The 14,308-nt window shown below is 50.5% G+C and overlaps 2 protein-coding genes across 2 annotated transcripts; one reads left to right on the top strand and one right to left on the bottom strand.

The window, feature by feature from the left end:
- Positions 1–5,282: 5,282 nt before the first annotated feature.
- On the bottom strand, positions 5,283–8,974 carry LOC121474574 (translation initiation factor IF-2-like). Its single transcript, XM_041727508.1, has 4 exons — positions 8,878–8,974; positions 8,306–8,764; positions 7,987–8,179; positions 5,283–6,749 (listed from the first exon to the last, which is right to left on the bottom strand). The coding sequence occupies exons 1-4, from the start codon at positions 8,972–8,974 to the stop codon at positions 6,668–6,670; spliced, it is 831 nt and encodes a 276-aa protein (XP_041583442.1). The 3' UTR covers positions 5,283–6,667.
- On the top strand, positions 8,744–13,885 carry TRIL (TLR4 interactor with leucine rich repeats). Its single transcript, XM_041727883.1, has one exon. The coding sequence runs from the start codon at positions 9,070–9,072 to the stop codon at positions 11,536–11,538; it is 2,469 nt and encodes an 822-aa protein (XP_041583817.1). The 5' UTR covers positions 8,744–9,069; the 3' UTR covers positions 11,539–13,885.
- The last annotated feature ends 423 nt before the right edge of the window (positions 13,886–14,308 follow it).

Here is a 14,308-nt window from a genome sequence, read left to right as displayed (position 1 = left end):
TCAGGGCAATGGGGAAAGCAAGACTGAATATGTTATCATGTACATTCTTAGCAAAGATTTTTAACTGCAAAAACAAATGTTCATTGAAGAAAATTTTGATCATAAAGTGGAATGAGAAAAATATCTGTTTTCCTACCAACCAGAGAAAAGCCATGTTCAGCAACCTCTCATTCCCCAAATTTTTAAAGATCATACATACTATAAAACTTGACGACTGATATTAAGCCTCTGAAAATTCTTTACCTCTAAATATCTTTAAGTGATAAAAAAAAACAACACTTTTCTTTTTCAGCCTAAGGTGTGTTAGAGCAGACAATGAAGAAGATGCTCAAAACATTCACATTGGCTGTGTTCTCAATTATATTTCGGAAATTAAATAGGGAGGCACAGGGAGCTGGAGGAGTGTCCTACGTACCCATTAGCTTTCTACCAGCAGAAATATTTGATCCTGCCTCCAGCAAGGCTCCAGTGCGGTGGCTGAAACCTTTGATCTTGCATCCCACTCCAGCATATGGTGCTACTAAGCATAATCAAAGTGCAAATCTTTATAGAAAATTACAGACACTCTGAAAAGGGGATGGTATTCTTTTACTTTAATTTCCTTCCCTGCCATATTCCTGGTCTTAAGGAAAAAGCATTTGGCCTTTTGATGAAATCTGCAAACACTTTGAGGGTATTTACACCGTGTATACAGTCAATTATTGGACTGTTCGAAATTATTTCCATTGCTGAGATTGATAGACTGTTTCTTGCCAGGATAGCGCCACAGTTTTCAGTGGCATGGGTATGAAATTGCCCCTTATTCTGGCCTTACACCGTGACATTAGAATAAGGAGACACTGCAGCTCTGGGGCAGACGGGGGGCGGGGGCTTGCCACATGTGCATGCAGGCTTTGATTTAAAAAAAAAAATCACTGATAACAGACAGGAAGAGTGACTCATCCTTGAAGTCAATACTTTTTTTTTTTTAAGATTTTATTTATCTATTCATGAGAGACACAGAGAGAGTGGCAGAGACACAGACAAAAGGAGAAGCAGGATCCCGTGAAGGACTCCATCCCAGGACCCCAGGATCACAACCTGAGCCAAAGGTGGATGCTCAACCACTGAGCCACCCAGGAGTCCTGAAGTTGATACTCTTTAAGAGGTGTCCCCCCCTACAAAAATTTTTAAGCCATTAATAATAACAATTCAGATCAAGTTGTGAGAAGCTTTTTATGAGTTATGAATTAAATGAGTTATGAATTAAATTCCCTTCAAATATATTTGTGGGCCCACTGAGGAGAGGGGGAGACAATTCTGAATTATAAATGGAAAACAAAACCCAAGTTTTGTGAAAGGTTGAATGAAGACTTTGCCCTCTCATCAATGTTCTGTTGTTAAGACTGGAGCCCAGACAAACTTGTAATTTGGAAGAACTTGAACTCAGGAAGGCTCTGGGTGTTGTTTCTCGTGGTTACTGATTATATTGTGCCTAAGCCTTAAGCTGATGGCTTTTAATAATGCAGTTATTAAAGAAACAAAAAGATGGATGTCTAAAGCACTGTTCAAAAACTCTAATCAAGTACAGGCAGGTCTACTTTCAGCTGATGGGCACTGGCATGCTGAGCTGGTTGTTCACGGCATCCGTCTGTCCTGAACTGGGGCAGTGCCAAACCCGGCTGGCTGGTGCTCTTACTGTACCAACTGCGAAGATTTTGAATATCACTCTCAACTGGCTTCATGAGTTGTACCTATAGGCGTGTATCAACAGGGAGCCTAGCAAGGTCCAACCATAAAAACTCGAGGTCAGAAGCCAATGGCTTAGGTTGTGGTCTGCACTCTATTATTATAGTGCTGGATCATTCCAGAAGTTAGCTAACTTCTCTAGTTTCTAGCACCCTCTCCTCCAAACTGGGATATGAAAAATGCTCACCTCATTGCCTCATGAGACTGATGTTTAGGTTAAAGCCAGATATTCAATTTGTTCTTTAAAATTTTGTTTTTAAAGTATTTTTTATTAATTTCAAAGTAACACATAATGATTGGACCTCATTTAGGAAAAGCCAAAGAACAGAATGTAAGCAATCATTCATTTTCTCACCATGTAAAGACAACAATTAACATTTTAAAATTTTTTCTTCTAGATTTTTTGTGAAAATTCTTTGACAAGTCAACGACAGCTGTTGAGTATCACCAAAGTGGAATAAAATAAGGCTGTTTGTTGTCTTTCCAGCTGGGTGGGGATATAAATCGCTAAATAAATGTTATTACTGTAGTGCGAAGAAACCCAAATAAAAGAATATTGGAAAGTTGTACCATAAAATACAATTATAGGTCTGGTTCCTTGAGATGGCAAATATTTTAGTATTTAGGAATAAGAGACACTTTTATACCTAAAGCATTTCCTTAGGCTACTGACTGAATTCTAAGAGGGGCATCATTGTATTACCGCTATAAAATCTCAGTTTACACAAAAACAAACTCTGTGCTGCAACTATAAACAGTATGTGGATTTGCCTTATTTCTTAAGTTATTACACTCAGCCAACAACTTTTTCTTTTAACTTGCCAAAAGTGCCTGCAGTTCACTATCATTCTTGTAGCGAGGCAATTTGCTTATACATGTCCATTTCAAATACTCAGGCATCTTTGAATGGTTGGTTAAGGATGTTCCTTGAGCCTAAAATCCAGTGTATTGGAAGCAGTCACTTGTCAACGGCCTTCAACACAGACAGTATTATGTGGGCTGATACTTCCTACAAAGGTTTCAGTTATTCCTTTCTTCTCAAAACATAATTGCTATTAGAGCAAATGGTGCCCATCGTGTTTATCTATGATGGCACCAGCATCCTGGATTATTGTCCATATAACATTGAACTCAGCTCAGGATGCTGAGCTCTCCGAAGGAATCGAAAGAGGTCACACTCACCTTTCCTTTTTTTTTTTTTTTTTTAAGATTTTATTTATTTGAGAGAGAGAGAGAGAGTGTGAGAGAACATGAAGGGGGGTGCAGAGAAAGAAGGAGAAGCAGACCTCTGGCTGAGCAGGGTGCCCTATGTAGGGCTCCATCCCAGGAACCCAGGATTGTGACCTGGGCTAAAGGCAGATGCTTAACCAAGTGATCCACCCAGGTACCCTTCCCTGATCTTTCTTTTCCTGGGCTTCTAGTAGAGGAGACACGGAAAGGTCTGAATAAGCCCTTCAGATCTCTCCTTCAGTAATAATACCTTTTTAAAAAAAACCCTGGGAATGTGTTACATAAAGATTCCTAGGCCCTATTCTGGAGGTTCTGAATCAGTCTATCGGGGTGAGCCTAGGATCCGGTATCTTTAGTAAGCTCCTCAGTTTCCTCCTATAAAATGGGTTGACAATAGCTCCTACCACCTCACAGGGTAGTTGTAGAGATAAATGAGTTACTTTATGCAGAGTGCTCACACCACTGCCTGGCACTCAGCTAGCACGATGTAAGTGCCAGTCATCATTACTGATATTATCATAATACAACCAGCCAATCATAAGCAGGTGTTTGCAAAATACTGTCGATTAGTTTTCTCAAACTTAAGTGTGCGTAAAAGTCATCTGATGGCTTATAAATGCAGATGTTAGGGCTTTGTCCCCAGAGAGTCTGATTTAGTAAGGCCGGTACCTAGCCAGGAATCCACATTCCTATTGCGTAAGGGGTGTTGGCGGGGGGGGGGGGGGGGGGGCATGGAGAATCAGCAAATATAATGTAACCCACTGGTCTTCTTATTCACATTCCTAATCCTGGAGGCAAAAAACCTGACTCCCAGACTGGGAGTAAGATGAGGCTCATTCAGACAGAGAAAGAGAGTTTTGGGGGTCAGGTTTGGTAACATGGACCAACAGGGATTCTTGGTTTCCTACTTCATCTGTGTCAGGGGCCACACTGCCTCTCTTGGACTGGCGTACAGGGATGAGGAAACAGCTGCCTTGTCTGCAGGCTGCCCTGAGTGAGCTCCAGGAGGCTGCTCCAGCAGAACTTGGCAGATCCACCTCTCCCCGCAGCAGGGAGTTTGAGCTCTCCTCCCCCTAACCTTTCCTGCCCCAGAGCAGCCAACTCACACCAGGTCCAGGAGCTACTGAAGACACGGCCTGGAATCCTTCTTGCCCCTCCAGTTCAAGTTCAAGGGAACCACAGGTTGCTTGGGAAGAAAGCATTGTACATCCTTGGCAAGCCCAAGAAGATTCCAGGCCTGGGCAAGAACATCCAAGAACCCCTTGCACCATATATATGTGTCATGGAACCAGCCCAGACTTGCTTGTGCTTCTGACCTCTGCAACTATCCCCCAGTGCGCTTGAGATTTAAAGGGCAAGCTTTCCAAAAGTGCAACAGCAAAGCTCTTGTTTCTCCGGTGAACAGCATTCGCTTCTGGATTTCCGTGTGTGATTATCCAAATTATACATTTAAGCATCATCAATACATGAATCTCCCGGAATATGATCAAGCCTGGATCCATCCATAAACAAAGACTACATAGTTAGGAGACAGGCATTTAAATGGAGACAACAGCATCCTTGCTCTTACTAAAAATTATTGCTTCTTATAGAAAATTAGGTATAGGCTATGTTATAACAAAGTAGAATTTACTTTTTAAAAAACGCTTTCCTTCAAACTCCTATAATTTGTCTCCTTTTTCTTTCTGAATCAAAGTATATGTACTTTTTCCTCCTAAAATGCTACACACGTGGACAAGCCTGTCGCTAATATTTGAGAAGCCCAGGATTAGAGAGTGAGAGATCCCTGGTCCCTGGCTCCTCCTCTCAGCTCCGGCTCCTGCATTACCAGGAGTCTCGCAGTGGCCTCCCGGGCATACCATGGGAAATTGCAGCTCACACCTCCAGATTCTTTTTTGCACAGCTGCCTTTTGGCCTTCCCTTGGCCCTAGGCATAATCAACCGCCAAGAGGACAGATGGATAAAAGGTCTTCACAGACTTAGGCAGTTGAGTAAGAAATTCCAGGGTCCTAGGAACCAAGCAGGAGTAGGGCTGTGGGCTGTGGGTGGGCACATACCTTCGGAAGCCTGAAATCCTGCTCTTCTGAGATGGACACAACCAGAGGAGGACTGGAACAAAGTTCTCTCAAGTGCAGGGGCCCAGAAGAGGGGGCCCAGGCACCCCTGGTCCATGAGTGGTGCTATAGATCTAGTACCTACACGATGCTTCTGTATATCTTACATAAATGTATACCTTGATCTGGATGTTCTATCAACACGTATTCTGCACAAACCACAGTCACAGCAAGGTTCTAGAAGGCAAGAACTAGACAGATAACATGTTCTTTGTATAGCACCTACTTTATTTAGCAGAGATACCTTTTGACGTTGCAGTGCAAATATGATTTTTGTCCACTGCCTGCAGAAATCCTTAAAGGGGAATAAGGGAATATTTATTGGGAAGTCATTGTATGAGCAAGGTTGTGTGATACTGTGGAAAACTACAGATGTCAAAAAAATCTCATCTACAAGGACAGAAGATCTGGAGCTTCCTAGCAGACTCTCTTGCACATGTCTGCAGGCTTCCAGCACTTTCCTCCTCTGGACACCTTCCTCACGCTCTCAGGCCAGGCCACATGTCCTCCTCAGGGCTCCCACGGCTCCATCCCTCAGCACTTATCAGCTGGTGATGCAGTGGGTCCTTGCTCATCAGCCTCCCGACTGAGCTGTTAAGCCCTGGGGTCTGGCATCGAATCCTATCAGAGACCGCGTTCCCATCACTCATCCTGGGATTGGTCACTTGCTAGATTCTCACTAAAAACTACCCGCCAGACCACCAGCATTCAGAGCAAATGCAGTTTTGGTGTTGCTATTATAGCTCTTTACTACCAGGGCACTCGAGGTGCTGTTGAATTCAAGCAAAATACTGTTTTAGCTCCTGGAAGAGAGATGGCCTGAAAAATAAATCAAACATCTGAACGTGTAGCATTACAGAAATGGAGACCACTGGGGGCACAGAGGAATATCACATTAATGTACTCGGAAGGATGTAAATGTCATTGATTTGTAAAGTTGACCTCAAGTTACATGCCTTTGCAAATGGAAGCCCTGGTTAAAAAGACAGCAATCACACTACTTCAGAAAGAATTCATCTGCACGCACGCACACACACACACAGGTGGTACCGCTTCATCTGTAGATCTCAAAGTCTTAATCTCGCCGAAACTGGGTGAGGGTGCCTAGCAAAATCCATGGGAAGCTTTTTATACTCATCTGAAGTATGGCACACTGTATCTATTTTAAGCAAAGTTAACTATAGGAGGCAGATGGATTACTTCAAGGAAATGGAATGTTATGGGAAAGCAATTGTCTTTTGACATAAACCGCATATGATGTTATTTCTACCTGCAATCCAGCACCAACTGGTAGAAATGTTCAACACGGGGCAATACTACCAAAGACAGTCAAAAACGCTGAAAAATACCGAACATCGGCAGGGGCCTGATGACTTTGTAAATCTTACATAGCGGCATCTTATGATTAGGGCCAACTACAGAGGTCCTACTGAACGCTGCTTGCTGTCCCCGCTCTGCAAGGTTTCTGCAGGCTCAGGAGGAGGGGAGGCTGATGCTAAGGGATGGGTCTGATCTCTGCTCCGCCGTCTCTCTTCCATGTTACACCTCTCTCAGCTGCCGACCTCTTCTCTGCTCGGATGGCTTTTTGTGTGTCCTCACACTACAGGCTCACAGCTCCATCCCAGGTACATCCAGTGGTTCAATTTGAAAGCCAGTAGCTTCTTAGTCTTCTCTCCTCTGAAAAACAAAACAAAACAAAAAATGAGATAACTTCTGTTGCCAGCAAGGACTGAGCATCCTCCTAAGAGCTCCTGGGACCTGGATCAGGCCAGCTCATGCTGCACTGGCTGGGTTTCACCCTCTAGAGCAGCCATTCCTTTGTAAAGACTGCAGTCAAGAACTAAAAAGGTTTTCGAAGTTTCTCACCATGAGAACTAAAAACCAAACTACCTTTTATCTTGTGAAGACAGATACTTGATTTCCCACATTCATCCTTTATTAGAAAACTCAAAGCACATCACAAGCAAACGTGAGGCTGTTCACTGTGCCCCAAACAGGCATTTCGCTACTGACTGGCCATTGGTTCTCCACCACCCATCTTCCTGGAGCCCAGTACTTGCTTTCCCGGAAGTCTTTCTCGACCATGCAGCCAAGAATCTCATCTTTCCTGAGATTCAGAATGCGTCTCTATCACCCTCCTACATAAATTGCTAAATGAGACGATCAATCACTGTCCATCACTAGAATTACTAAAACTCACCTTGTATCTCAGCAGCTGTCTCCTACTACCACCTTAGATTACGACTTTACCTTTCCACGACTTGCCCTCCGCACTAGACAGTCAGCCTCTTGAGGTGAGGATATGTCTCCCTTAATTTTTCACAGTGTGGGTCCTTAAGATTACATTTTCTGAACCCCTCGGTGGGGAGGGGAGAGAGGGGCCTTTATTTGTAGCAACACCCCTGGCATAAACAAATTCTACAAAACAGTGACTCCTTGCCCATCTTCATTCTCAGCAGGGGCTGCCCTCAAAGGGGTCAGTGCCAAATGCTCCATTCTATATTGATAAGTGGTGAGACTCCCCCACTAAGCCAGGCCTGAGAACTCCTGGGCCTAAAGACTTTGAAGATCACTGCAAGCCCAGGCAGTGGGGAGGGTGAGGCCCCAAGGCAGTAGTTCCCTGAGGGTCTGTGAAGGTGATTTTTTATATATGTGCACATGTGCAGAGCCTACCCCAAGGGCTGTAAGCCTGGAGGAGGAGTAATGGGACTAAATCAGGAAAATCTGACAGAGACACACCTTCACGGCGGTAGAACCAGTTCTGAGATTCTCCAGGTGCTTACCTACAGCAGGGGCCAAGCGAGTGCTCAGTTCCAGATCCCTAAATGGGACGATGCCTCTCCTCGGCCACCTACCTGGCTACCTGTGCAGCCCGGTCAGACACCTAAACACGCGACATTCAGAAGGGGCTGACCTGGCCTCTTCCCACAGGGGTCCACCGACAGCTCCTTGCAGACAACCTAACGCTGCCCTAAACTTTTTGCAGAAAGGTTTGCGCGTTCCGTGCTGCCTGGATTTCCCGCAAGGTGACACCTGGAAGAGCCAGTGACTTCTAACGAAAAGGAGGAGCGGTGCTCCTAGTGCTCCGAAATGCCTGGTGTACTCATCTAAAATAAATTAAAAAAAAAAAAAAAAGGTCTCTGTCTGCAAATTCCGTTTGCTAGCCCGGTAATCCACCCCCGCCCCCAGCCCGGCGGAGAGGGCCGACCCGTACAGCTGTTTCTAATCCGTACTTCTCTCACTCGGCGTCCCGGGCTCGGGCTGACCAGACGCGGAGCCACTTAGCGTTTCCTCCTCCCCCAGTCGGGGTCTGTCCTCCCTCCGCCGTCTCCTCTTTCTCCGCCTGCATCCCCGGGGGGCAGAGTGTGGGAAGAACGAATTTCCGCCCGGTTTGCCCGCCACTCGCCGACTTGGGTCCCTTCCGGACGCAGCCTGCGCACCCCCGGCTCCTCCCTCCGGCTGTTGCACCGAGGCCGCGCTCCGGGACCGGGGTCCGGGGTCCGGGGTCCGGGGACCGGGAGGCGCGGGCTGCGGGCTGCGGGCTGCGGGGGCCGAGCCTCCGGGGCGCCGCAGCCAAGCCGCGCCCCGAGGAGCTCTTGGAAGGGCTCCCGCCTGCAGCTGGGGAATCCGCTCGGCGGGGAGAATCCGTGCCAGGGAATCCAGCTCTCCGGACTCAAGCTGCAAACAAAAAGCTCAGGTCTGGCTCGCTCCCTCCGCCCCCCCGACGCACAGCCGGAGGAACAGTTTTGTGCAGAAATGCAACAAGTAGCACCCGGAGCTCCCCGAGCGCCCCGAGCCGCCTGACTTGGCCGGGCGAAGCCCGCCTGCGGAGACCCGGGCCGGCCACCGGACAAAGGGCGGAGGAGGGGCTGGACCGCGCTGCCGAGTCCGAAAGAGGCCATTCGGCGGCTCTGGCCAGGCCAAGGGGAATGCAGAGGAGACACGGAGCAGGCGGGCCAAGAGGACGCTTCGGCCGAAGCACGCAGGGCGGGCGGCGATGGAGGCTGCCCGCGCGCTGCGCCTCCTCCTCGTGGTGTGCGGCTGCCTCGCGCTCCCGCCGCGGGCCCAGCCGGTGTGCCCCGAGCGCTGCGACTGCCAGCACCCCCAGCACCTCCTGTGCACCAACAGGGGGCTCCGCGCCGTGCCCAAGACCAGCTCGCTGCCGAGCCCCCAGGACGTGCTCACCTACAGCCTCGGCGGCAACTTCATAACCAACATCACGGCCTTCGACTTCCACCGCCTGGGGCAGCTCAGACGGCTGGACCTGCAGTACAACCAGATCCGTTCCCTGCACCCCAAGACCTTTGAGAAGCTCTCCCGGCTGGAGGAGCTGTACCTGGGCAACAACCTCCTGCAGGCGCTCGTCCCGGGCACGCTGGCCCCGCTGCGCAAGCTGCGCATCCTCTACGCCAACGGGAACGAGATCGGCCGCCTAAGCCGCGGCTCCTTCGAGGGCCTGGAGAGTCTGGTCAAGCTGCGGCTGGACGGGAACGCCCTGGGGGCGCTGCCGGACGCCGTCTTTGCCCCCCTGGGCAACTTGCTCTACCTACACCTGGAGTCCAACCGGATCCGCTTTCTGGGCAAGAACGCCTTCGCCCAGCTGGGCAAACTGCGCTTCCTCAACCTCTCCGCCAACGAGCTGCAGCCCTCCTTACGGCACGCAGCCACCTTCGCACCGCTGCGCTCCCTCTCCACGCTCATCCTCTCGGCCAACAGCCTGCAGCACCTGGGGCCGCGCGTCTTCCAGCACCTGCCGCGGCTGGGCCTGCTCTCACTCAGGGGCAACCAGCTCACACACCTGGCGCCGGAGGCCTTTTGGGGCTTGGAGGCCCTGCGCGAGCTGCGCCTGGAGGGGAATCGGCTGAGCCAGCTGCCCGTGGCGCTGCTGGAGCCCCTGCACAGCCTGGAGGCGCTGGACCTTAGCGGGAACGCGCTGTCCGCCCTGCACCCCGCTGTCTTTGGCCACCTGGGCCGGCTGCGCGAGCTCAGCCTGCGCGACAACGCGCTCAGCGCCCTCTCGGGGGACATCTTCGCCGCCAGCCCGGCCCTCTACCGGCTGGACCTAGACGGCAATGGCTGGACCTGCGACTGCCGTCTGCGCGGCCTGAAGCGCTGGATGGGCGACTGGCATTCCCAAGGCCGCCTCCTCACCGTCTTCGTGCAGTGTCGCCACCCCCCGGCCTTGCGGGGCAAGTACCTGGATTACCTGGATGACCAGCAGCTGCAGAACGGGTCTTGCGCAGATCCCTCGCCCTCGGTTTCCCCGACCGCCGAAGGCCCGGGGAGGCCCTTGCCCACCACCACCGGGGAGGCGGCGGCGCCCCCTGCAGGCGGCCTCTCGGAGGTGCTGCCGCGGCAGCTGCAGCCGCAGCCGCAGCCGCAGCCGCAGCCGCAGCAGCGCGGGCGGTTTCTGCCCGGGGGGGCCTGGGACGGGGCCGCCAGGGAGCTCCTGGGCAACCGCAGCGCTCTGAGGCTCAGCCGCCGGGGCCCGGGCCTCCAGCCGCCGGACCCCTCCGCCGCCGCGGGGCCCGCGCCCCAGCCCCTGGACCTGCTCCAGAAGCCCGAGCGGGGCCCGCCCCGCTCGACTCCCGCCGAGGCCGCCCGCGCGGGGCCCAGCCCGACGGCCGCGCCCGCCTCCGGGCCCCCGCCCGCGGGCGACCCCTGGCAGCGCGCGGCGAAGCAGCGCCTGGCCGCGCAGCCCCGGGAGAGCGCCGCCGCGTCGGACGGCGGGGCCGGGCCGCCGCCGCCGCCGCCGCTGGTGTCCGACCCGTGCGACTTCAACAAGTTCATCCTGTGCAACCTGACGGTGGAGGCGGTGGGCGCCGACAGCGCGTCGGTGCGCTGGGCCGTGCGCCAGCACCGCAGCCCCCCGCCGCTGGGCGGCGCGCGCTTCCGCCTGCTGTTCGACCGCTTCGGGCAGCAGCCCAAGTTCCACCGCTTCGTCTACCTGCCCGAGCGCAGCGACTCGGCCACGCTGCGCGAGCTGCGCGGAGACACGCCCTACCTGGTGTGCGTGGAGGGCGTGCTCGGCGGCCGCGTCTGCCCGGTGGCGCCCCGCGACCACTGCGCCGGGCTGGTCACCCTGCCGGAGCCCGGGGCCCGCAGCGGCGTGGACTACCAGCTGCTGACCTTGGTCCTGCTGGCGGTCAACGCGCTGCTGGTGCTCCTGGCGCTGGCGGCCTGGGCGTCGCGCTGGCTGCGCAGGAAGCTGCGGGCGAGGCGCAAGGCGGGCGCGCCCGTGCACGTTAGGCACATGTACTCCACCCGACGGCCGCTGCGCTCCATGGGCACCGGCGTGTCCGCCGACTTCTCCGGCTTCCAGTCGCACCGGCCGCGCGCCACCGTGTGTGCGCTCAGCGAGGCCGACCTCATCGAGTTCCCCTGCGACCGCTTCATGGACAGCGGCGGCGGCACGGGGGGCAGCTTGCGGCGGGAGGACCATCTTCTGCAGCGATTTGCGGACTAGCTCCAGAGACTGCAGGGGGTGGGGGGCGCAGTGCGCAGACCCTCTCATTGCCCCGGGAGCCCCTCAGCCGACCTCAGGGGAAGATCTCGTTTTATCAGAGCTTCTCCTTTTGTGCACTTGCCGGAGAGGCCCAAGGGGAAGCCTTGGTGCAAACCCCCCCCCCTGCCCCCAATTTCCAGTACTCACTCGTGAAGTGCACGGGTGGTACTTGGCGGTCAAGGCCAAGAGTAGGGGACAAATGGATGGTAGAGGCCAGAGGCGGGAAGCCTTCTTCTGCATGGAGACCTTGGATATATATGGCTTTTGTGGCTTTGCAGTGCAAGAACCTGGCCCCGTAAGGCCAGGTAGAAAAGGGTGCTTTTGCCCTCCCCGGTATGGCCAGAAAGAGATGTGGATGCATGCATTTTTTTTTGTTTGTTTGTTTGTTCAGTGTGAAACAGAAGAGTTTTGTCCTATTTAAGGGAAAAGGAACTTATTAGTGTTACAAAGGAGGCACTGGTCTGGTGGTCTCTGCCAAGAAGGTGGAGGCTGTAAACAGGTGGTAAAGTTTAACACACTCGCCAAGGAACTCTTTCATGTTGGTTAATAGAACATTCAGGATAATTTAATGTTTAGATAATTAGAGACGCTGTTTTGTTTTGGTTTGGGTTGGTTTTCAACAATGTGAAGAGCTCTGACGTTTAACAAACTGACAATAAACTCAAGGACTGTTTTAGTTGAGCTGAGCAGTTCAACTAGTTTTTTTTTTTTTTTTTTAACATTAACACCACAAGAACATTTGCCGACCTTGGGGTTAACTGAGATTACCTACTTTCTCAGGAGAAGGCTGCGTGCCAGACTTCTCTGTCAGGGTTGCTCCTGTGGCTTTTTAATTTTATTTTTCTAAACCCATGTGTGGAAAAGGAAATTTCAGTGCCAGACTTGATTAAAGAATGTACGGTGTGCACAACGGATGACCGTGTAGGGAACAGCGGCCTCCGGGTTGGCCTAACCGCATCTCTGACACTGTGTCCAGGTTGGAATAAATGCGATGCGGTACTTCTCATGTTTTTATCAGTGATATGCGGTTGATTGTGCCCTGCTTCTCTTGAGTTGCACAGTTAAGTGATAAAGGCGGGGAAGCAAAAGGTGATAGTCAATTGACAGTGTAATGTTCAATCACATTAATGTGTTGTTACTCTATACGAAACAGGGGAGGAAATTATGGGGAAAAAATGTGAAAAGTGTACATCAGCGGTTGTTTGTTTCTACTAAACAAAAACCAGAAGATGGTTAGGCATACTTAAACCTCACTGTGAAATAATTATATATTTTGCAAGTTAATCCCCCCACTATGCAGTGTTTTACCATGTTACTAAATCTTATTTTTTAGTTAATAATTGCAGTATTTCCCTTAAATGTTTTTGTTTTAGATTTAGGATTAGGCTCCTTTATTTGCTCAGTGGTTTTCAACTGTTTGGGACTCTTTGGTCCCCTGATATTTATGAAGTACATGTTTATCACTAAGTGTAGTGCTTTGGTTTACATTAATAATCTTGTGTGTGGTCTAAGAAAAGCAGTCACAGGGAAGATCTGCATGGTTATATTCACCGTGGTTATGGATTTATTGGCAGTGGGGTGCCATGGAGGCTACTGCTATGGTGCAAAGGCTAACAGTGAATCTTCTGTTTCGGGCCTTAAGCCCCTGAGGGTCCTGATGACTCAGGGAATCTATCGTAGTCTGGGGGTCCTTCAACCCCAGTTCACTCCTTTTATGTTTGGCCTCCGTTGAGCCGAGCCTGCCTTTGCCCCAGCAGCTGAGCAGGGACCCAGGGCTCTAAACGAAAGGATCTGTGTTTATGTTCAGATGAATAAATGTCCAGACCACTTACAGTACAGCTGCTTCTCTGGCAGTCTTATCTGTAGGGCCAAAACTTAATAAACCGCAGGAAATAGGCTGTCATTCTAAGTTTGCTGCCAGGGCTTGTGTCAGATCCCGAGCATCTTAGTACATGGGGCAGGGGTCGCAGCTCATTCTTATTTGCAACCTTGGGTTATTTACTTACCCCTCTTGTGCTCCTGGTTTTGTTCATGTGTAGAGCAATGGCATCCTTTAGCTGTTCCTTTTGCACAGCGGTGTAATATTGAACCCCATCGAAAGTCTGGAAAAAAAAAAAAACCTCTGATTCTCCCCACCACCCACCCTTTTCAACCGCAGAACATCACTGAAAATACTTCACGGAAAGAAAAAAAAAATACCCAGCAAAATCTATGTAAAAACACTTCGACTGGAAAGTCCTTTGGTGGGAAATGAATAAATGTTATACATTGTTATGTTCAGTTATGTCAATAAACCCACTTACTACTAGAGATGTTTTATTGTTGGAGTTTCCAAATGTCTTATACACTCGCATAATGATATGCTGTGCTTTTCTACAGCAGTTTTCATTGATGACAATGAAACATAAACTTGAAACCTGTCTGTCCTCTTGCAGTGGTTTTTAATTGCCATCTCTATGGGAGAGTATGGACTTTATTTTTCAGAAATAGTTAGGAGAGTTTGTGCCCAAACAAACAATGAGATGACTCTAAAGGCAGATGGTGAGCCATGATAAGAAAATGCTGTTAAAATACCAGTGACAGCGAGATGATTGGGTCTCAGCCAACATCAGCTGTTTAAAAGAATCAGGACTTCTGACTCTCATGGTCAATAATAAGAAGGAGCTATCTTGAACTGGAGGTCATTTTTGCCATTACAAAGTTTATGAAAAGATAAGGTTCCTAAAGAAAG

The sequence above is a fragment of the Vulpes lagopus genome, chromosome 13 (assembly GCF_018345385.1).
Source record: "Vulpes lagopus strain Blue_001 chromosome 13, ASM1834538v1, whole genome shotgun sequence".
NCBI lineage: Eukaryota > Metazoa > Chordata > Mammalia > Carnivora > Canidae > Vulpes > Vulpes lagopus.
The sequence above is the reverse complement of the archived record's forward strand: the minus strand, read 5'-3'. Positions and strand labels throughout refer to the sequence as shown.

Coding starts and splice junctions, on each gene's coding strand:
- LOC121474574 (XM_041727508.1), bottom strand. CDS start 8,974: ATGGCCTCTTTCGGACTCGGCAGCGCGGTCCAGCCCCTCCTCCGCCCT. Junction 8,765..8,877: donor GGCGGGCTTCGCCCGGCCAA/GTCAGGCGGCTC, acceptor GCCAGACCTGAG/CTTTTTGTTTGCAGCTTGAG. Junction 6,750..7,986: donor CCCCTGTGGGAAGAGGCCAG/GTCAGCCCCTTC, acceptor TTTGTTTTTCAG/AGGAGAGAAGACTAAGAAGC.
- TRIL (XM_041727883.1), top strand. CDS start 9,070: ATGGAGGCTGCCCGCGCGCTGCGCCTCCTCCTCGTGGTGTGCGGCTGC.